At 34.3% G+C, this 24,846-nt stretch overlaps 1 protein-coding gene across 2 annotated transcripts; it reads right to left on the reverse strand.

The window, feature by feature from the left end:
* Nucleotides 1-5,546: 5,546 nt before the first annotated feature.
* LOC11435742 (transportin MOS14) lies at nucleotides 5,547-24,714 on the reverse strand. 2 transcript variants are annotated; one of them, XM_024770424.2, is made up of 24 exons: nucleotides 24,274-24,713; nucleotides 22,661-22,759; nucleotides 22,305-22,529; nucleotides 22,087-22,206; nucleotides 21,720-21,803; nucleotides 21,574-21,633; nucleotides 20,982-21,110; nucleotides 19,694-19,755; nucleotides 19,203-19,259; nucleotides 17,056-17,176; nucleotides 16,248-16,382; nucleotides 15,761-15,841; nucleotides 14,243-14,356; nucleotides 14,060-14,139; nucleotides 13,679-13,814; nucleotides 13,241-13,390; nucleotides 12,179-12,264; nucleotides 10,583-10,770; nucleotides 10,404-10,496; nucleotides 9,323-9,510; nucleotides 9,105-9,216; nucleotides 8,668-8,825; nucleotides 7,577-7,693; nucleotides 5,547-6,269 (listed from the first exon to the last, which is right to left on the reverse strand). In XM_024770424.2, the coding sequence occupies exons 1-24, from the start codon at nucleotides 24,481-24,483 to the stop codon at nucleotides 6,045-6,047; spliced, it is 3,030 nt and encodes a 1,009-aa protein (XP_024626192.2). In that variant the 5' UTR covers nucleotides 24,484-24,713; the 3' UTR covers nucleotides 5,547-6,044. The 2 variants fall into 2 exon arrangements, with proteins under 2 accessions (XP_024626192.2, XP_039683282.1); XM_039827348.1 differs by lacking the exon at nucleotides 5,547-6,269 and adding an exon at nucleotides 6,277-7,170 and having other exon boundaries at nucleotides 7,539-7,693; nucleotides 24,274-24,714.
* Between the last annotated feature and the right edge of the window lie 132 nt (nucleotides 24,715-24,846).

Raw genomic sequence — 24,846 nt, forward strand, 5'->3', positions numbered from 1 at the left:
GCGAGTACCACTCATCTCCCAAACTAGTGTTGTTCTGGGTTCAATCTGATCCTACATTCATTCCTAATCAATACTAGGTATGTTCAGGCACTCTAAGGCATCCAAGGTCCAACTAAAAAGGTCGAAACACAAAATATGACATGCTCTCTGCCTAAGCTCGCGAGGCGAGGAAGGGTTGTTCGCCGTGGCGAGCGATGCCAGAAACGCTCGCGAGGCGAAGGGAAAGGGCTCGCGAGGCGAGCGATGAAGTTCATCACTCGCGAGGCGAGATTCATAGCTCGCCGTGGCGAGCGATGAATGTCGCTACGGCCAGGTTTCCTAAAATCACAAAAATCCGTCGATCCACATGGTTCTAAGCTTGTTTTTTATTCCAAAGTTCGTCCTAAACATTATCTAAGGTCTAGGAACACTTTCTACATCAATTAAACCAATTATCACTGTTTGATCATCAATTCTAAGGTTTTGACCTAGTTTTCGTTTTCTCCAATTAATCCTAATTCTTGCTAATTAATCATCAGAATTACAACAACTAATATTACTGAGTTATTAGTCTCACCCTTACCTTAAGTTTGCAGAAAATCGCAGCCCTCTTGGTCTCTTGCTCCTCTCTAAGCTTTTCTCCCTTTTTCCAAAAGTTTTCACGTACAATCAGTTTTTCTAACAATTAGGTCTCCCCTATTTATATCTCTTCTTAATTACTTATCTTATCTCACTTTCTCCCCCAAAACTATCTAAAATATCAAAACAGCTCTTAACTAAATATTTTATATTATTTTCAAATCTTTATTTTATTTAACAATAAAATAATTCTCATATCCTTATCAAATCTTCCAAAACTCATAACTCATCACGTCATCGATCAAATCATCATAAATCATCAAAACATATCAAAATCATGCATATATTATATAATTATAATATAATCACCTAAACTCGATTAAATAAACGATTAAACGAAAGTGGGCGTTACAAACAACGCTTGACATGCCTCTACGCACGAGTCGGATTAGTCGTTCACCTTTGGTGGATCGGAAACCGGTGTGAAAGCCAAAAAAAATAAAAATGATCATATTGTTACTTTTTATAAACAAAAATATGTTCAAAAAAAACTTTATTTTTTTAACAAGTCAAAATGAAATATATTACGATCACTAAAAGTGGTTCATCTCACACAAGACATGTTAAAGCGGGCCACACAAAGATAATACAAAGTCACTTGCGCCAAACCCAAGAGCGCGCCACAAAACATAAAACAAAAAAAAAAATGATTGCACAAAAACACTCATGCAGTATAAAGGGTAACACCACAGATCATGATAGCTGAATGCAAATGTAAACAAATTTGCCTTCAACCACATAAAAGATTGCAGCTTTACTTTATCTAAAATCTCATGTAAATTCAATGTCGTATTTTTAAAGACTCGATTATTCCTTTCCTTCTAGATAATCCAGACACAAACAAATCAAATCAACTTCATGAAAGAAAGAGATGAACGCGGTAGACCCGTCAACAGACCAAACTGAAGAAAATGGTCGCGTAACACACCAAAAAGAAAAGATTATCTAAGGTATTCGATGCATTTCATTTGAAGTCAAGATTTCAATAAGGTAAAAAAATGTATTGAAGCTTGATTTGATTTGATTTCATTTGTCGTAACGTATGTTCGAATCTACAATACTATGTCTTTCTCATTTTAATTGTCTCTTTTACAGTTAAACAACTTTTAAGGAAATGATTAGTTAGATTGATTTTTAATGGTTAAATAAGTATAATTTACTAAACATTCTTATTAATTGTAGTTGATGGAGTAGTTAAATGAAATGAAATTCATTGAATAATGGTATGTTAGTGGAAAAGAATAATAAATGCAACATTGATATTTTAGAATGACAATTATTCTGAGACAGAAAAAAATGATAAAGTGACGACGATTCAAATGAGATTGATTGAGTATTTCTCTTCTCTATATTTAATCTATGTTTAGCAAAAAACTATCGAATAATTGACAAGCTAGCGTACATCAAAATGAGTTTGTAGGAAGAACCAATTGTAAATAAGCTAATAAATTGAATTTATAGTATATGATAAAATTAGCGGGATGAATTAGTTTATAAATATAAAATGCCATGAAAAATGTATACTTAATTCATATTTATTTTTTACAAAATAAGATTGCATATAATTGAGATAAAAAAATATAAGTTATAAGTTATAAGCTGCATGAATTAGCTCATAAAAAGTTATAAGTTCGTCAAAAAACGATAGTTACCAAACACACCCTTAATGTTTGTAAGTTTTATCGCTAGTCTCTTCAAAACAAAAAATTAATACAATGTGGAACATGATAAAATAAATAGGAATGAGTTAGGAATAGTACCTTTTTTTTTTTGACAAAAGTTATGAATAGTACTTTCTTTTGTAAAGGAATGAGTCACATTATTGGTTTGACGCTTAATTACATTAAATTTGGATAGAAAAGAAAAAAAGGAATGTCAATGCAGTCGCTAACAATCATCCTAAATTTAGAGATTTCGAATTTGGGATGATTAATAGCTAAAATCACAATTTAAGAATCAATTTAAAAAATAACATTATTAGAATATCCTAACTTCATCATCTATTGGAGGGTCTTCAATATACTCATGACATCTCCTTTAATAAACATTTCACTGATTTCAAATAAAAATTGAAGAATTAAAAATAGCAAGTTTAAACTATTGTGATTATCAATTTTCACTGTAACACCCCGTTACCCAAAAGTAATTAAATAACAATTAAATACACATCAGAGTAAATCCCAAACGGGCATGTCACACTACATTTTCAAGCATTCTTAAATAGAATATAAAAACTATTTAATAAACATTAACTTAAACAGTTTCATCAAACTTCGCAGTGGAATATTCATCATTAATAACAACAGCATAAATGTGTGATTCTCCGATAACAGTCTTGGCATAAAAGTCTTACCAGAGTAAAACCATAATCCAATAGTTCAAACAAACATAGGGCTACAACATCAAGTTCCAAAATATGATACATAAGGAATGAAAATAAAATAAAGTAAACCCATCCCGAATGTATCAGAGCCCTAGACACGACACTTGAGCCACCACCGACTACTCAGGATCACCTGCAAGTTACCCATAAGAAGGGCAACATTTTCAAGCAGAAGGGGTAAGATTCACAACAATAAAATATAGATATTAAAATTCATCAATTGAATCTAACACCCTAAATATAATCAGATTATCATCATATATGTATAAATATATACTTCATAAAACACATCATCATCAAATCAAGTCTTCATCAATCAAATCATCATTATATGTGTATAAATATATACTCCATCAAACAACATCATCATCATCAATATGGCAATTACAACCAACAACACCGACTCATGCAAATGACATGACAACACCGACTCATGCAAATGACATGACAACACCACTAAGACAACACCTTAGACTCCTCAACAAATGCAAATATGCATGTGGTACCATATTCAGGGCCGAAGCCCTCACCGCTGTTTGAATGGTTAAAGCATTCATCAGGGCATAAGCCCTCACCGCTTTGAACAACAAGGTGTTCCAGGACATGAGTCCTCCCGCTTTGAACGACAAGGCGTTCCAGGGCAAGAGCCCTCCCGCTTTATATGCTTATGCAATGGACTCCACTTGTGTATATCTACATACAACTTACAATGCATATATATGTATATGACTTACAACTCCACAACTCAAAAACATGTATTAAATACTCTTAAACACCTTAATTGAACTCATATTACTTCTAGTTTTGAGCCTTGGAATTATCCCATAAGTTTTGGATTAACTTAGAAATGGTTATGCTGAATTTTCATAAGATTTCACTAAGACCTACCTGGATTATTTTCATCACATCTCAAAAACTAAAAATCATTTTCGAGTCAAACCAAAGCCATTGGAAAGCTAACAAAATTATCTACAACTTTCATGTTTACACCAAAGGTCAATTCAAAACAGAAACGTATGAAAAAGACACAAGAACATGAAACATGGTATGCATCAGACATACTGAAATTTACAGATTTTCTGTCAAAATCGCCTCACGATCACTGGAATCGCCTCACGATTTCGACAGCATCATACATGCTGATATTACAGATTTTTTTTGCGATTTTCTACCATGGGAGCCTCCTTGGCTCCGTTTTTTGACCCTAAACTCTCCAAAATCATTCATAATCATCATCATCTGATTACCCTATCATTAAAACGTTAATCCATCACTAACCTATCCGATTAACCACTCTTTTCACCGTTCAATTCTATGGTTTCTACACATCAATTCATCAAAACACAATAAGCCAACATAAACCCAAAATTCCCAATTCCTACCAAAAGCTTGTTAAACCAAAATCAGAATTCAATAACTATACTACTGAAGCAAACCTCGCCCTTACCTTAATTCAATTGAAAGGAATGCACAACACTTTGGTTCCTTGGTTCTACTTGCTCTTCTCTCCCTTTTCTCCCAACTTGACAGTTTTCACGTAAAAAATGTTTCTGACTCTTTTCTTTCTTCCTTAACTTCCTTCTTAACTTCCCTTTATTTCATTCTACTCCCCCTTAATTCTACTAATAAATTCCAATAACTCCCCCAAACTCCAAAATAATATTAATTTCCCACTTATTCTAATTATTATAAAATAAACTATATAATAAAATAATACGCACCACATCATCCACAAATATTATTTAAAATCATATAAAAGACTAAATAATTCAAAATAATTAATATATTGACTAGGGCGTTACATTCACCGTTTTTGAACTTATTGACTCGTTAATTCTCCAACGTTTTAAAGTCAACCAATTTTTCAATAAATACATTAGATACTTCAACATCTCACAATTTCACCATTCAAGAGTCAAATATTTTGGCTTAACCTACCACAAGTTATGGGATTCATATATTGAGTTTGTGATACATGGTCAAATCTATACATCACTATATTGTAGACTCTCCATCTAGCATGAAGAGTTCAGTTATAAGCAGTGCCATTTGTAAGTAAGAAAAGACTTAATAACACTTTTGAGTCCCTTAAATATCATAATTGTTACAATAAGTTCATCTTCCAACCACTTAAAACACATGGATGCTTAATTGCATATATTTGATTCACAGTTTGTGCAATGTAGCCCTAACTCAAACGTGATACCTTGTGTTGTTCATCACAATCGTAAAGTCCCGCCAAATTTATATCATACTCACATAATTTGATGAGATTGATGTTAATTTTGATCAATCGAAGAGAACATGTTTAAAAATTTGTTATGAAGTGTGTTGTTAACACTACTCAAATGATTGCGATATTTTGTTGATCCAAACAAAATAAATCTCTTTTTGTTATAACATTATTTTTTATTGCAAAATTGGGTAATTACATATCCACATTGAATTACCGCTTATTGTGGATATTGATTCCAAATATTCCTTAATGCATCATGCTATTGTATACGGAGTCCGTGTGTATACTTAATATGAGTAAAGCAAGTGATAATAAAACACAATTATTCACTGGCTAATAAAAGTCATTTTATTATGGACTCATCTATTCCATCTTTGATGAAATTACTGTACTTGACAACAAAAAACAACTTGAAATACAACAAATCATGTTATAATTATTCATGTTTTGTGGTACAACAAAAAATGACTAAATGACATTAATTTCCTTTCCTTCGAAATCTCTAATTCCATCAGCGGACGTCCCTTCACGGATATCCAGTACAATTTGGAAAGGGCTTTCTAGCCTGACTCTTGAGGGCCAAAATTGTGGACATATACAGAGGAAAAAGTTGCAGAAAAATAATGATGGAAAATGGTGAGGCAATTTAGAATGGTAGGGCGCCACGGTGGACTATACAAACCTCATCAATTTACAACAAATGATACAGGTACCGTCAGAAAAAAGAAAAGGTGCCTCATCAACTCTTCAATCTGCATGCTGAAATTTGCATCAGTTAAAGTCTAATCTAACATGTTCCTGCAGTTATCAAGTCAGATTTGGAATATTTCGGTGAGCATCGGCAAATTCCCGAACCAGACGCTTTAAAACTCTTCCGCCCTTCCCTTGCATATGTCCAAAATCGCTCTTCAATCCATTAGAGTTCTTGCTTTCAAGATAATCAGAGGCTGCGGCGGCAAGGGCCTTGGACCAAAGGGGAACTAGGGTCTCTGTTTCTCCATGGTTTAGGTATTCGGCGGGAAGAGCTTGAACCTGAAAATTCACATGGTCAATCAAACTTAGCACAACACAGACCCATAAAATCGCAATGCCCATATAGACAGCAAAATACATAACTGGGCTAGCCACCAACTAAGCTACACTGTTGATCAATCTGTAGGACCTGCCTGGATTTTTGACAAAAATGCATGAAATAACAAATACATTATGAAGCAGATTTGTTACAGTTTCATATCCATGCACATTTTTTTATCCCCAGTTCTCTGCCCTTGTTTATGCATTCAAACAGTAATCAGTCCGTTAATCCAGCACAAAATTAATTTCATGCCCGGCTTGTATTTAATTATTTATATACAGCTTCAGCAAGACTTATATTAAGTCTAGGAGGAGGTAAATTAAACCACTCATCAAGTGAGGCGTTGTTCAAGTTTGATAGAGTCTAGTTCAAGAAATCCTGAGTTTTGACACAATCAACTATAGCTCTTTGTACTTTAATCATTCTCTCAAGTTGAGGTTCGTCTCTGACTTATAGCTCATACATTAAGAAAGTTAACACTAAACTTGTTGTTATTTGGGTCTTATCTCAATTTGATGAATGAGGCTATAATATGCCTCACTGTTTGCAGCCTATTCAATTGACTGCAACCACATGCAACTCTCTTGACTGTAAACCTCTAGGAAAAACTTAACTGCCAATTCAAGTTCAGTCAAACGAAGCCAAAAAGAGCTCAGTTGACTAGGCAAGAAGCAATTCATCAAACAATTCGTAATTAAAATATAAAATGTTATGATACGGTGGAAAAGAAAACCACAACCATTTTACGATTCAAGTCTCAAGAACACAGAAAATTTAGAAGAAAATCCAACCCTAACTCCCTGATTTAGATAAAGGCAAGTCAAATAAAATAGCAAAACTTAAATGCAACATAATAACCAAGGTAGTCAGGAACGAGTCCCAGCATGTAGGATCACACGACCTTACGTGCCACAGCACCTCGACCGTGCTTCGATCCTACTTACGAACTGTGTTTTCTCTGTTTTGCTTTGTTTCCTCTGTTTTTTGCCGTTTTTTCCTCTGTTTTTCTCTGTTTTATTGCTTGGTTCCTCTGTTTTTCCTCTAATATCTCTGTTTTTATGTTTGGCTCCCCTGTTTTCCCTCTATTTTCCCTATATATTTCTCTCAATTCTATCGACAACCTATCGATCCTACTTACGAACCGTGTTACGTTCCTCGTGTTTACGTTCTTTCACCGGCCGACCGATCCTACGCAGGAACTCGTTCCTGACTACATTGATAATAACAATATATGCAGGAAAAAAGGCAAAGAGAAGAGAGAGACCGCTGACTGTAGCCATCCATTAAGAGTTTGCCAGCAAAGTATAGGTTTCCATGACGTTCTTTCAGATAAAGTGCAAATTGCTGCCAGTTGCTGCAGTACTGTTGCACACTTGTGAACCTATCATGTAAAACAGAATTCTCTTGGTTATGGATCAACCAAAATTACGAGCCGCACTATATATCAGGATAAAAGAACAATTAATATTGAAACAGCACCAATAAAGGTAGGGAGTAGGGAGGAAAAGAGAAAAGAAAAGAACATAAGAAAACTTGACCCCGAGACACTCTTGGGTTAAGAACATACTCCCTCCGTCCCATAATAACTGAGGCATTTGCAAAAAAATATTGTCCCAAAAAAATTGACCCATTTCACTTTCCAATACAAATATTAATTACTTTTTTCCAATTATAACTCTAAATAATACTACTTTCACCACTCCCAATTCAATATATTCTACTTTACATTTATGATAAAGAAGAATGCACCAATACTTAACAAAGGCACTCAAAACCATTTTTCTCTCTCCTTCACTTATACACTTTTTCTTAATATGTGTGAAATGAGCAAAAGGCTCATTTATAATGGAACGGAGGGAGTATCAAAGTAATCATATAATTAGAGAAAAGGCGGTTACATTTTCAATTTTTAAGTAAGGGTGAAGCAAAATATTTCCAAACTAACTAAAATAAAAAAAAATACGATTCAAAACCTATTTTTCAATTGTAAGTTGTTTTTTTAGCCCTCTTGCTTTTATGAATCACCGAAGTAATCCAAAAAATTATATTTTCCCCCTCAAAAAAATTATGTTTAAAACCCTAATAGACTTAAGGTCCTGCACTGAAAATGTAAAAACAGGGAAAATCTTGGTGGACAGTGACTAATTTCTACATGAGATGCTTCTGAGGAAAAGAGGAAAGGTTCCAACACAAAAACTATTTCTTTAAAAAACTATGCAGCCAATATTATCCAAACAGAATCAGAAACTCCGTATTCTATCATCTCCCATTGCTTTGCTTCAACTTCAGCATATAAACTTACATTTACCGGCTCTTGAGAATATTATAGCAATTCGTTTACAAGGAGATACTTACACGTGACATTGCAGACACACCGAGTAAGGCATACACCACATTAGATACAAGTCCCTCACCACTGTGGGATATGACATGAATGGTGGTCGTGTTGGATGACCCCTCTGCAATACAATTCATAGATTCTAACAAAGAAACAAGGCCCACATCTAAGAAACCTGAAGAGTCAAAGAAATGAAAATCAATCAACCACATGTAATAAGTATAAAAGGAGATATGCACCCTGAAAAATACGAACTGTTGTTACTCTAAGAATTATAAATCTAATTCCATGAACCTGGAGTAGAGATATCAAACTAAGATTAAGCACATGTATAATTTAGAACGCAATTACAAATTCAAATGTTAACATTACTCTTCTAGAATTCAGTAACTTAATTGAGGATTACTTATATTAAAAAAAAAAAAAAAAAAAAAACAATATAAACTTTTCTTACAAGACAAATACGACATTGCAGCTAGAGCAGCACCACGGTGCATGGCTGTGCAGCATATAGCTGCTTTTTGAATAGAAACTTCAAGAAGAGAACCACAAACTGAAAGAACATCCTGTGACATATCATCAAACTGGTAAATATATCGACTACATTTTGACCGCAGCGAATAAATCCAACAAAAAAGGAAATCATGAAAAAGAAAAGAAAAAAAAAAAGACCTTGTTACAGGAGCGAATAAATGTGGATGCAAAATTGGTGTATGCCTCCACTAAGTCAGGTTCTTGGTCACATATGTAGGAAGAATTTAGAGCCATTACAGAAGTTGAATGAGTAAATCTTTCAAACATGGTAACAAATAAAGGTCCATACTCCTCTCGGTGACCAAATTCTTCAACGACAATAGAAGCTGAAAAGTATTAACTGAATTAGCAAATAAGTAATAATCCATTGCAACAACCTAGAAGTAGCTCAAAAACATTATCCGAATATGAGCAATGTTATTTGAACAATCTTTTCTTGTAATAACTTGTTGGACAACCAAATTATACAAAGAAATTTAGGTAGTGGCACAAAAATCAAAGTAATGGAGAGAGAAAGTAGAAGGACAGTGTGAGTATGAGAGAGAAAGTTGTCATAAAAGTTGTCAAAAAATGGTTGTTCAAATATCATTTCTCATCCGAATATATAAACAAATGAAAAAAGAAGTACTCCCTCCGTCCCAAAGTCACTTTGGAAGAAAAAAAATTGCCCCAAATTATAAGTCGCTTTACAACTCCAATGAAGCACTAATGCTATTTTTCTTATTATATCCTTAACTAATTAATACTCTCTCTACTTTCAATTCTTTAATTTATCCTTCCCATACCATTTATGATGGACGATTTTGTAAAACAACTCATAATATCTCTTTCCCATACATAATTAATTACATTTCTTAATACGTGTGAAATGCCCAAAACGTCATATAATTTGGGACGAAGGGAGTAACATACAAACTCTTGATTTAATGTGTCATATGACAATATAAACAAATGAAAAAAGAAGTTCAAAACATATAAAGTAAGAAGCAAAATAATAAATTCGTTAATGGGGACCGCAAGATTTTCAAAACAAAATATACAACAGAAATGCTAGCAACAAATTTTCTAACACGTGTTTCCCAACACACTCCTTCATTGGTTGAATTGAAATTTATAAGGGTCCCACCAAATTTATGTGAGACCCAAATGATATCCAACAAACTTGGAATACTGATAATCGAATATTACATGAACACGAGATACCAGAAGAAAAGCCTACCAGTTCTTATATAGCACTCATGACTTTGGAACAAAACAAAATTTGTCGATAGCCAATCCAGCACTTTGGGCAGTAGGGTCATAAAATGCTGACCTGTATATTAAAAAATAAAATAACATTTCTCACGAGAAGAACTCATGAAATGTCAACAACTGTGTCCAAGAAGAAAAGGAGTAAACCTGAAGATTGAATAGCTGAGGAAAGAGCTCGGCAAGCTGCTATCGATAAATTGCCACTCTCCATATACTCGGAGGTAAAAATTTTCTCCAAGACGGGCCAGAAAACCCGTAGCAGTAAAAGTATCAAGTCATCAGCAACAGGTTCATTTGCCACAGATATTGAAAGATGACTGAATACAGTTCCTATTCTGAATTTAAAGGATTGTCAATGACAGAAGGGTCAGAAAAAGTGATCATGACAAATTTATACTGTCAAATATGGAACACATAAAGAAGGAATAAGAATGATAACAATTGATAGAAAAAACTTAAGGAATTCAATCCTACAAGAAACAGTCCATTCTATGAGCAAAATAGAGTATGAACAAGAGTTGTGTTAGCCTCTTATTGATATAGAGTCTATAAAAAAGGTGTCATTGTACATAATATTGTTGCTTTTTCTGGAAGTTCGGGAACATTCATTTATGGAAGTGTTTCCTTTATTGATTGAATCAAAATTGTCATAACACATTCTATTCTTTCAAGAGCCAGTTGGCAATATAAAACAAAGAGGAATGCCACATCACCCATTTTTTAAATCTTGACCTGCAAACCGGATAAGCAAGTTACAACGATATTTTATATCTTTTTTATTTTATTTTGTATTATTAATTATCACCCTTGACGTTGCCAATGACCGTCCCAATCACAACCTCTCTTGGCCGCTGTCTCTAGCAAGTGCTCTGTTGCCAACATATTAATTTTGATTTTGATTTTGGCTTCTCGCTGATGCATGTTGTTAAAAGTCATAAATAATAAACCTCTAAGATAATGGGGTTGGTGAAACATCCTGACGAATCAGTAATCTGAATCGAAGTAGTAATTAGTAGAAGGATATAATTCGTGCTAATTTTCTCACCATGGAAGTTCAATTTGAAGACAGGTTGTTCGCATGGCTGATTCATATTGCAAACTTCCGATTTGTTGTCTTGGGAAACAAAATAGATGTTTGATGGTGGGGGAGTAGCAGAGTCACAATTTCTGAGAAGAAAGCAAAGGCATGGTGTCTTTTGACATGCATTAACCAAGAGATCTAGCGATACAGTCGAAAAATACATAAACATCGATACAGTTTGGGAGAATTGGAGAAGATGGACCGGAAGATGAGAAGTTCAATCCAATTAATAATACAAAATAAAATAAAAAAGATATAAAATCTCCTTGTAACTTGCTTATCTGGTTTGTAGGTAAAGATTTAAAAAATGGGTCCGCATTAATTGATTGGAGTGTGTTAGAGGGTGTGACCCTAGCATTCCTCATAGAACAAATATTCAATGGACTGAGATATAGAAAAAGTGAAGTCCAGAAACAGCTGAAATGAAGATAAAAGTTACAAATTTATAGAAAAACTTGACAGATAACTCGTAATTTCATGAATTCAATAGTTTTGAAAATTCCACATCAGAAACTATCTTGGAAGTCCAAAACAGTGTTATATAAAAAATGCAATGAACAAGGGAAAAACCCAAGATCAATTTGTCCTATACTAAAGTAAACTTAATTGGTTTGAGTTAACATAACAGCCTGCACAATGTATATAAATATTCACCAGGATACCTGTGCAATCCTCTAGAGGCAGCATTCAAAATTTGGGTATAACAAGCAGGATTCTGTTTAAGAGAACCGTTGTTTTCTGGATCAACCTGAAAAAGCGTAGGATTAGATCACCCAATTCAAAGAGCACGTTAAATTTAAAATGTTCTAAAACAATTGCACTCAGAAATATATAATATGGCAAAAAAAAAAAAATATATATATATATATATGTTACAGTGCAAGAACAATTTGTTGCCCCTCACAGGAGCCAGGAATAGCTACAATTTATTAAGTCGTACGAACATTCTGGATAATCCAAATGTTCAGCTGCAACAAACATCGCAATTTTCCTGCTTGGACTTGCTTTGACATCAATAAATCTACTTTTTAAAATGTATGGCAAAAGAAAATTGATTTTATATGACCTCAGAAACAGAAAATCTTCTATTACAAGGAAGCAATAAAACGGTGCTTCTCCTAGGAAGCCAAAGTATAAACAAAAACAAAATTTTGTTCTTTATAATAGTGTTTTTATAGAAGCACTTTTAAAAATTATTATTCTTTTTTATATAGAGACTAAAGCAATTCTTACAAAAGCAGAAAATGCATAGTAAGGAGAATACATGCTTGGAACGCATGTGAAGTGGATGCTACTCCCTAGAAATAGCATACATACTAGTACTAGAAATTGAAAAAAGAAAGACAATCTAGTTTCGGAAACAGGAAACAGATGAACTCACAATCATCATATAATAACAAATGAAACAAGAAAGCAAGTCAAGAATCTATCCTTATCGATTAGCACCTCGAGCATTCAACATATCTAGCGAGAAAAATATTATTTAGAGAACATAATTTATAATAGTCAGTTAGCTAGTAACTTTTACACACTAAATTATAAGAATTCTTATCTTCACATAAAATTAACATACAGTGAGTTTTGATTTCACTCTCCAAGAAAACATTTAAAACCAACTACAGGTTAATCATGCAGACCGCTGATAAAATGCAACTGAAACAACCAGAAACCATCAAATATTGAAAAACATAGGCAGTGTGCAGAATGGGAAAAAGAAGGCTCACAAGTTTCCCAATGGCATCATAGCTAGACGAGAGCAATTTAGCCAATAAGTTGCTCTTCAATTCTAGATTGGGAACAGAACCAAGGACCAGACTTATTGTGTGCATAACTTCTTCCTCGTCTTCCAAAGATAAATGCCACTTCTCTAACCCCTACAAGAAAAAGGCATGAGTGCATGACTAATTGAGAAAGATATAATATACTGATTTGGAAAATAGAGAATATTCAGTAAAAGCAAATCATAAGTGTGCATTTAACTTAACATGCTGAGCATTTTTGGAACTGGACACTAAATTATAAGAATTCTTATCTTCACGAGTATCAAACATGTAGAGAAAGAAATGATATCAACAGAAATTCAAACACACTGCATCGCATAACTACATACATAATATTATCATTCAGAAATGTACTCTGTTGTAAGCGCAGAGAGTAACTACCTCTCCTATCCACATTAAGATTTCCAAATGTGAAGGTTCATAAATTACTACAGGAGCATCTTCACAGACTTTGCGCAGAGCAGACGCACAAGCATTTGAAGAAAGAGGTTCAGAAATCCCAATAGCAAGGAATAATCTGAAAGAAAAAATGTTATGGCCCACCATGAGACGTGGCTTTCAAAAACTGGTCCATCAGCAATAAGCAAATTAAGCTCAACACATTTATCTTTAGGTTTAATTGAACAAATATTAAATACAACATGGAATGTCTACCAGACATAAATGTTCGTAAGGTAGTTAAAAATAATAAAAACGAGATAAGAGACCAGTGGATTCACCAGTCGTGAATACCACAGGAAAATGGATTCTTTAAGTACTCACAGCAAGGGTCTAAAATTATCCTTAAAGGCAGATATCCACTTGGAATAAGAACCGATAGTATCCGCTAGAGATCTGTATACCTAAAACAAAAATACACTTTTAAATGTCAAGAAAGTAGAACAAACTGTTAAGAAGCAAATGCTGCCAATGGGGGATATGAGAGAAAGAACATATATTACTCACAATGCAAATGAAACCCTTTAAGCCATCAGAAGGCTTACTCGATAACATTGTCACCAACTGCATGACTGCAGAGAAATCGAAATGTTGGCCATCCTGTATGATTACATCGGCAGCCTGGAGGAAAGCAAGTGTTACCATAAATAACGTGGGTATAGAAAAAGTAGTCAACAATTTAAATTAGAAGTTAAAGCAATGCATTAGCTTTTCAGTAAGCAATAGTGACAGAGTGGACAGTCCACTACTGCTGAGATATATCCATAACTCTTGACTAGCAGCAATGAAAAACATCATGGGAAGTTAGGAACAAAAATACAAATCAAACATGCATTGAAATAAATTTCCTCACTAAAAATGTACAAATGGAAATAGTGATCCACAGTGAACATTTTTTATTACAGAAAATCAACACAGCCATACTTTAAAATGAAATATTTAAAGGTTGCCTCCATCAATATAAAGTGAAACAAATCCACTCTTAGAAGTATGGGCACACTATAGATGTGCAAAAGAATCATTCAACACAGTAACAAAGCAGTTGGGGTTGGCTACATGGACCATATGACACCATAATATCCTATCAAAATTCATGTCTAAGAACAAAAATATATATTTTTCTTAATGTTTGGCCTACAGCCTTTTTCTTGGTCTTCCCTTACCTCTAACTATTTGACTGCCCCATCAAATAAGTATTTAGTTAACAAATGCGGGCAACATAACCTTCTTTCTTCTGCAAAGTCTTTTTCAGTATCTCTCTAGGAACCCTACTATACGCCTTTTCCAAATTGTTGTAAACCATATCCATGTTTTTTAATTCTTCCTATATCTGTCCATCAAATCATGTTTTTCATTATCAACCTCCTTGAAATAAAACTAAATTGATTTTATATACTGTGTGCCACGTGTCCTAATATTTGCTCAGTTACCCTCTCTTAGAACTTCATATGATGCCTAATAAGCTTAGTCTTGTTATAACCTGTACAATTTTGCATGTCAACATTGTTCTTATAGATCCATTCACACGACATAAGTTCACAATTTATAATTTACCATGAAGGTGCTCTTTAAATATAATTTAAAATCTACAGAATATTTTGTGGCCGCTCATTTACAAGTTCATTAATTATAAAAAAAGACAACAACTTGAAGCAAGGATAAGGCTAAAGAAACACCCAAAAGGCCTTTAAATGTAATGAAATTAAGCATAACATTGCCAAGCCCTAATTGAACATTTAATAGTTAATCATTTGATATGCATGAACTGTTGATTTTGATGGATTCCTCAAGTACTCTCTATTACAATTCCATTTTGCTTTTGATTTGCACGAAATACTTTCTACCTGATTAATGTTAGATCCCCAACTTTCAGGTTTAGACTTTAGTGTAGCATGCATGCCAATGTTTGTTTCAACAAATAAATATTATCACCCGCCGTCCCTTTGTATCATGGCAAGTGTTAGCCTAAATGCTGCAATTAACAGGCTAATAAAGCATCCCATGAAAGATGCAAATGGTACTCACAGAATTAAGAGCAAATAACTTGCTTTCCATTTCTTTCCAAGGGAGTGATAGATTCGAAGATGCGGACCCGCCTATAAAGATCTGCAAATACACCCATAATACTGAAATTGTGAATTGAGATTTCACTGACAAAATTGAAACTACACAGAGATTTATGCTCATTACTGTTAGACATTCGATAAGAATGATTGATACATGTGAAAGCATACTATTGGGTAAGATTTTCATCGTAAGCAAGACTAAAAAATTACAAATTAAACTATGTGAACGATTTAGATCAAATCACCATTTTACCTAGCAATTATCAATAGTATATCCATTTATAATAACACAACAGGATCAAACAGACTAACAATTAGTGATTACCACGGTTATAACAGATATCAAAGTACCTATTATACCATAATAAAAGGGGTAAAACATAAACCAAAGCCCGGGAAATTAAGTCAGAAAAGAAAAGAAAAAATACGAAACTTTACAAAAGCACCTTTTGCGTAAATATCATAGATCCTAACAGGTGACATATATCCACCAAAAGTTCTACTAGGTTCATTCTGAAATGTACGAGGCCATCAGGCAAATCGATCACTCTTCCTTCATCATTGTATGTAGAATCATCCACCTGTTAACCATCAGAAGGTTAAAAAGTTACTATAATATTTGCTATTTAGATCTATGAAAAATTTCAACAAGAATCGACACAAAATAAAAAAGAAAATTAACCACCAGAGCTGTGCACATGAAGGAAAAAAAAAATGCTGAGTAAGTTACAGACAAAAATGAATTCCATGCTAAACATTTGTTTTAAAAGTAGTTGGTAGACATTTTTAATGGGACAAATAATAGATCAGTAACCCATTTAACTTCAGCTGACCAACTTTTTAATAGTACATTATATGATATGTCCAGGCCAATACAGTCTTCATTCATGCAACTAACATACAACAACCGTAATTCTGAAAATTCACGTGCAACAAGTCCAAAATAATATCTAATATTCATCAAATCTCGGTTACTAATTAGAACAAACTAAAAGTAGTTTGGAAAATTTTCATTCACTATTTAATTAAAGAATAAACCATTTTAAAGATTGCTTTGAAAGCAGATTTTCTCATCAGCACCAACTCATGTTCAATGGGAATAACAACTCATATAGAATGTCATACTTTAGATCCTTTTAGACAATATAACTGATGTGGATTGGTACAAAAAATAATAAATCACCACAAAAAAGGAAAGAACATTTACAGACATTGATGCCTATACTTCAAAATGCAAATAGATTAACAATTAACCTGAGAACGTAATAACAGCGAATCAAGTAATGCTGAGAACACGGGTGAAAAAATGGCTTCTGTGTGTTTTCTTTTTGCACCATCTACATCAATAGCAAGTATATAGCTTGCAAGAGTGGACCTGTGACAATATATTGTGCTTATGATGAGCGCGTACAAAGCCTTTGTCTAAAATAGAAAATAGAAAACAATTAAAAGTTGAAAAACAGAGAAGCTCAAGAGTTCAGCAAGGCCTACAAATCTCTCTGCATACTAGTACTCAGCCAGACATCAAAACTGTAACATCTCCTCACACATACATGCATTACTGTAATTACAATAATATTCACTCAACCGAGTTGGCTTCATGCACAGATAAGCACCAACCTGGTTGAGACAACCATATGATTTAGCGTGTGAATACTGAAGAATTCAAAAAACAACTGATTATGGATAAATTGTGTGTCTAGACAGTCCACACAAGGCCTCCATATGTGTTTCCTATAGGTTGTGAAGGCTCGTCTGTCAGGTGCAGGCCCAACTAACAGGGCCCACTTTAGGCTGATTGCTTGTTAGAAATTGAATAAGGGTAGGAAGTTGATAGGCATTCGGTTGTTTTATGTTGGATTAGGTGGGGAGACTATGCTCTCTAATTCCTAGAGGTAAGGTTTGTTAGTCGCAGTTAATTATATTAATTACAGAAGTTTGTAAATTGTCTCTGTTCTGTAACTGTCTCTTCTGGAGGTTATCTGCAGAGGGTGTTTAAATAATATTCCCAGTATTATTTTATCCGTTGCTCTCTCAAACATCAATGTTCTACCATTGTCATGCTACATGCAGTGAAGTAGAGTCACATGTCATTGGTCTAGCAATTCTGAGCCTCTTATCACAACCTCCTCAAGCATGTCTTGAAATATTGAAAATGGTTGACTATCCCTGGTTCAGGGGACTGCTAGAAAACACGGATTAGTGCATCAATTAATGCACTACAATACTCTTTTTGATGTAAGAAGACCAACATATGGAACATTCCCAAGCTTTCTGTTTAGGTGATTTGACTGACATTGCCTCGGAAACCAAAATTTCACATAGAACAAAACTTTTGAGTGGCAACCAGATCAATTTCCATGCGATAAAAAAGGACAAGAAACTTATGTCGGCTAAAATAGCAGAGTTATAGGCCGGCTGAATCAGAGGGAACATTCTCAGAGAAATCAAAAACATTGGAAATGGTCTCTCCTATTATGATTAATTGAATTGATATTACCAGAAACAAATAAGAGTAACAGTTGGAGTACGACAAAAAGGAATGGGAAAGTCTGAATATGCAATGAATCATCCAAAGAACACCAAAACCGTGGAACCCCTGGAATAGCCATCAGACATTATATATGAATGTCACCCAAAAGTTGATCGTCAGTGAAAATTCGCCAGAAAGTGTTGTGGTAGGAAGGGATTGCCAGATTAATGCCCAGTGCGGAAGGATTTCCCCCTAGGCAGAGGAGGCAGTGGATTTAGGATTTTGTTGGAAGAGAAAAAATGAAGTCTGCATATTAGCAATTCAAGAATTTCAAAAACAATCAGATTGGGATAGATTGTGAGTCTGGACAGTCTATTACATTGGGTCAATCCTAATTATACAGATCTATAATCCTAAAATAGTCCATAAGATTGCACCTAATCAATTCTACCATATGTAAGATATAAGATGTTCTGACAGGAACATAACCAGAGAACTTATATTGTTAGAGGCAAATGCTAACTTGTGCCCTCAAGGGCACATGTTAAGGAACTCATTATATAAATATACGTATCAAAAGTCGTGCATTCAACTTCTTAAAAGTTAAAATATTATGTTTTCCAATACAAAGTTGCTCTTTTCGGGTTCCTTAACATGTGCCCTTAGGGCACAAGTTAGCATGACCCATTGTTATATCATAACTCAATAATCAATTCGCAACATGAATAATAATCAAATGTTCCACATACTTGAGAGAATTTCCCGTAAGTTTGTAACTCTAGCAAACAGAAAGAGAAGCAAAAAGGAGAGCTGGTTGACAAAAGATAAAGCAACACAGGGATATCGCAGCATACAAATGAACAATATTCACAAGAGGATAGATCTGTAAGCTAAAACAAATTGTGAAGTCTTACTAAAACTGCATTACCAAAACTGTAGTGTTGAGTCTGCAATCTCCCAATCTTCACTTGGAAATGCCACACAGCTGCTAGCATATTCAACAGTTTAATTTAAACTGACCAAATCTATAATAATATGTTTTATGCGAGCAAGCTGATTAGAAATATGCAAAAATGACACAATATGAGAAAGTTGAGAAAGTTCCTTCTCAAATATGTGAATATGTGAGAATATGTCTGTGCAGGTTTCTAAATTGCAAATCTTCATTCATCTCAATTATTAATCAAACATTATCCTTTTAATATATATATATATATATATATATATATATATATATATATAATTTAATGTGACAACATCTTAGGTCCACAAACTACAGCATGAATAGTTCAAATTCAATCATTATGTTGAATGGAACATCGTCTAATAAATCTCTGAAATCCTTGAATCCATGGAATGAAAAAATAGCAAAAAAGACCACAGCTATGAAAAAATTCCGATAGATTGTTGAGATATCACCTCAAGAGTGCATCTGTCACTGCAAGGGATTCTGCACTTGCTTCTACAATTAGAGATGGAGCCTGCCACAGATTCAACCAGTGTTACAAGTTAAGTGAGAAACATATGGCTTGCTCACATGGAAATGAAAATGACCACAAGTAATCGAGTAATTCGCATACATCAAATAACATGTAAGATGAAATCATAGTTGTCAATGCGGCGCGGCCAACCCAAAAATTGGAGCGGAGCAGGAGCGGGGAGCAACGCGGACGCTATTTCATGACACGGACACTAAAACTAAATATTATATTATTAATTATTATCAATTAAAATACTAAGAAAATATGGAAAAAAATAATATATTTAGTATAGTATAAATGAAAAATTAAAGATTATTAATGTTTTTTAGTATTAAATACTGTTATAAAACTATATATTTAATAATTACTATTAATATAAATGAAACATATATATATTAGTACCACTTTTTTTAGAACCATTGTTATTTACTTATAAAACAAAACAGTAAAAAAATGGTAAAAGAGAAGGCCCAATCTGTTAAATGACCTAAGCCCAATCCAATCTCTACTATAAAAGAATGAAGTAATAAGAAACCCTAGTATCTCTCTCCCAACAGCTGCAAACACACTTTTAGATCTGCTTTTTTAATTTTCATGATTTTCTTGGCCTATTCTTTGTTTTCGGTACGATTTGCTGGTCTTTGACATAAACAAATGTATGTAAATGACAATCATCTTCATATCGGCCACTTCTTCTCCAGATCTCCACTTCTTCTCCATCTTTTTAACTTTGACCGTGTAAAATGATGTAGCGCCGCTTTGACCCGAGTTTGACTCGGTCCACACCGCTGCATATCGGCCGCTTTCCACATCCGACCTGCGCCGACGCGGCCAGGTGCGGTGGTCGTGATTTTTCCGCTCCGCACCGCTATAGCGGCCGGTGCGGCCGCTTTTGACAACTATGGATGAAATAAACAATAGTCACCCCATATGTATGAATTTATATTAAGGGTCATGCTAACAAATGGGCACTTGTTAAGGAAACAAACAAAAAAAGAAATAAAATAACATTTTTACAAGGAAAAGATCAATTCTTAAAATTTCAAGGTATTGAATGCACTACTTCCAAGATTAAATTTCTACATTAGGTTTCTTAACAAATACCCTAAGGACTCTTGTTAGCATTTCCCTCATTTTAATTAATCATACAATACAACAAACAAAAAGGTATCCATAAAAAGGACTTTCAAAGTCCCAGGGAACACAAATATACACTCAATACTTACAGCTTGCCCAATTTCTGATAACAAGCATGCAAGGCCACCAATTACTTTCATGTCTCCCCTATTAAGAGCTGGAAAAAGAAGTACCTCCTTCAGATAATGTACTCTGCATAGCAAAATTTGGGGCACTCCCTATAGAAAACCCAAATCAAAATCAATACATAACCTATTCTCAGTGACAGAGCATAGAAAAGTACAGTGTGTGAAAAGACGCTATTTTTAACTAGTAAACTGCCTAGAAATCCATCCCGTATTTACCTAAATAATAAAATATTAGACAAGAATATATAGAAAAGTTATAGTTTCATCTGCAGTTGAAACAACTAGTAAAAATCCATTTCTTATATAGTTCGTTTTCACATATGACAATATAGTTAGTTACATATGACAAACTTAAGAACCTGCCAAAATTATACAACCTAGTGTATAATAACTTCAAGTCTTGAAGACAATAGAGTATGAGAAAGTACATACATCAAGCACATAATAAAATAACTTTCTTAAACTCTTAAACAATTACATACACATTCAATTAAGCTAAACAGATCAAGACACAAGATTTAAATGGCCTTTCCATCAGAGTGGACAACCATACCTCGTGTTTAGTCACAAGCTCAACAAGAACTTCAATGGCAAGATCAAATGATGTAGAATCCTACACAAAGAAAGTGAATATAAATTAAATTTTAGTAGTCATCGATACTCCAGCTTTAAGAAACAAGTATATGAGAACTAAATTACCTGCAATGAGTTAAATACAAAATTAAGAAGTGGGTGAGCTGCCAATGTTCCTGGAGAAATTTCAGAGAAGCAACCAGCTCTAACCTAAACACAAGAAGGCCATGCAAGAATAAAATAAAAAAAACAGAAGTTTTTCAAAGAAGCTCGGGATAGATGAATATTCATGTTATATACAAAACAGGAGAACCAAGCAGAGGATGTCTTGCCCAGAAAACAATCAGGCTTAACAACAACAACCCACTAAGTGGGGTCAGCTACATGGATCAAATTACGCAGGCATAAACTAATATATTATAATACAACTCTAAAAGTATGCACCATGGTGAAATTGCCCAAAAACAAATGAGTCATCGATAGAATGTCATACCCAGCTCAACAAGCAGCGCAAAACTTTTCTGTTCCTTTCATTATGTTGTACTGCACCATCAAAATTTATTTCAGATTGCCGCAGCAGGAACTCGAGAACCATAGGTGTGTGAGAGAGAAGCTGTAAAACAAAAGTGTGTGTGGATATTCAGGGTTAGAGAAAGGAAGTACCGAAACACGGCACTTAGAGGAGCATATCAAAAGCAAAAGTTTCAAAACCTCTTGGGTATAGTGGCTTATGTGTAACGAATTAATTTTAGAATCAATACGTTGGTTGTCAACAACTTCCTCCGGCAGCACAGTGAGCATCTCCAGGACAGCAATATTGCCATTCTCTTCACTCTGCAGATTCCGGAGACTGTAAAAAAGCTGCTCAATTGGGTTTCCATGTGCAACAACTTGGAGTACGAGTGCAGAGAGTGCAAGACAGATTTGTGTTAAAAGCTGTCACGACAATAACAAAGAGCCGATTTAAACCAAATTGTTTTAGACATAAATCCATCTTTAAGACAGCTAAAAATGCCTCTACATTCCTGAAGAGGCATAAAATAATGAAAGAAAGAAAAACAATGCACCTGTGGAGGACCACTACTAAATCTTTTGACGGCAAGAAGAAGTGCATTTAACAAAGCGTCCTTAGGTCCTGATTGCAGTAGATAACCTTCGTTTTGTATCTGTAATTCGAAAAACGTAACAATAATCATCAGTCATAAAACCAGGTTTTAAATTTTGGTCGCAGTTGCTGCTATTGTGGATAAATGTTGTTGATTATGAATGTTTTCACGGACTTTTATTAGAATATAAAAAGTTCCATACAATTATCATCAGTTACAAAGAAAGTTCTAAGTTGTGTTTGTAGTATCACAGATAAATGTGAATGTGGTTGATGCAAGACTTGGTCATTAATGTTTCATGGATTTTTATTTGAATTTAGTTTATCGACTACACATTGACAATGTAAAACATTTTACACCAACAACCAAAAATATCTATCAGGATATAGAATAATGGTTAATTAGATTAGTTAAAGTGATTAAAAGTTGTTATAGAAGTTAGTTAGCTGGTTGGTTGTCTACCCTCTTCTGCGACTGGTTTCATGTTGACATAGCCTTTTGCAGTGTCTGCATGCTTGCTTTTGCCTCTCAATTCAAGCAGGACCACTTTACTTTCAGTTAGCTTATTCAACAATTTATCCATTTTGACTAAATTTTCATCCATTTCTAGTAACGTTGGCACTCTCTCGAGGATCCGGCAGGTCAGACCAATTGTTAGGAACCCGATAATTGGATTCTAAGGGTTTCCCCTTCACAATAGTGTTATTGCTCTATTCACAAGTGTTTGCAATGCTCAATAGTGATCAACTCTACATTGTATTTTCGTTTTTATAGGGACCCGGATTTGCTACCTTTAAGGCGGGAAAGGCACGGTGCATGTGTCTATCTCTCTCTGATATTACTCTCTTTCTCTCTCGTCTTATCCATCATTTCTCTTTCATCTTTCTCTCTCATAAAATACATTAAAGTCACACGGGCTTTCCTGCCACCAAAGTCACTGAATCCTAATCCTATTTAGGGCTAGTTTGGATTGGCTTATCAGAGCTTATCTACTAGCATAAGCACTAGTGAGACTATTTAGGAGAACTTAGAACTTATGAAAACAACTAATGGCATTTTCATACGCTGTTTTTAGCTTATTTCTTAAGCTGTTCGGGATAGTTTATGAACACTGCTTATAGCTTATAACACAATAATTTCACTTTATTTTATCTTGTGTAATAGAAGTAGCTTATTTATAAGAGGTTATATGATAAATGCTAATGCTACAAGCTGCAAATTAAGTTGTTTACCCAAACAGGGCCTTATGCAAATAGCCTGTAAAAACCTCAACTAACTAACTAACTTCTATAACAACTCTTAACTGCTTTACAACTCTAATTAACAGTTATTCTATATCCTAACAAAATGAGATTATGATAAAATGTGATAGGATGTTTAAGATTATCAACAAAAAAAAAGAGCTAAGATTATCTACGAAATACAAAATTGATCTTTTCACATAGCTAAAAAAAGTTACCACAGTAAAAACTCAGTTAGTTAAAAACGGAAACTGTTAGATTAAGAGTGTGAAGAAAGAGTGAATAAAGGAAAAATGGAAGCATTTGAAGTTGGAAGTGAATTACGAGAAGGACCTTGCGTTTGAGAATCTGAGCGGCGAAGAATTCGAGTTCGAAATTGGAGGCGTGGCGGCGATCGGAGGTGAGGATATTGGTGGCGACATCCCAAGCGGCGTGAGTTTGTTGAAACTGAACGAGCCATTGATTTGCTGCGACGCGGTTGCAGGATTGTGTATCGTGGTTCAGCACATGAACTGCTTCACCTACCTTCATTGCCAATTCCATTTCTGATTTTTTTGTCGGTAATTATAAAATAAAATAAAAAATTGGGGGAAAAAAGAGAGGGAAGAGAGTGATGAATGATGGAATTGGAAGAATGTGACGCCTGGAAGGGAAGGATTCTGTTAATCGTTGTTTTTTGTTCCTAATTCATCGGACGGCTATGGGGTGTGGGATGTAAGAATGAATCAACAAGTGACACAGCGACTGAGGGTTTGGTTTTCCCAACTTTTTTTTTGTTGGACTCTTTTGTCCTCCTTGTGATATTTATTCCACTCTTTGTTGATTGTGTTATTTTAATTTGGCTTAAATATTGCACTCGTCCTTGCAAATATGGCCCGTTTAAGTTTTGGTCCTTGTAAAATAAAA

Source organism: Medicago truncatula, chromosome 7, assembly GCF_003473485.1.
Source record: "Medicago truncatula cultivar Jemalong A17 chromosome 7, MtrunA17r5.0-ANR, whole genome shotgun sequence".
In the NCBI taxonomy this organism is placed as follows: Eukaryota; Viridiplantae; Streptophyta; class Magnoliopsida; order Fabales; family Fabaceae; genus Medicago; species Medicago truncatula.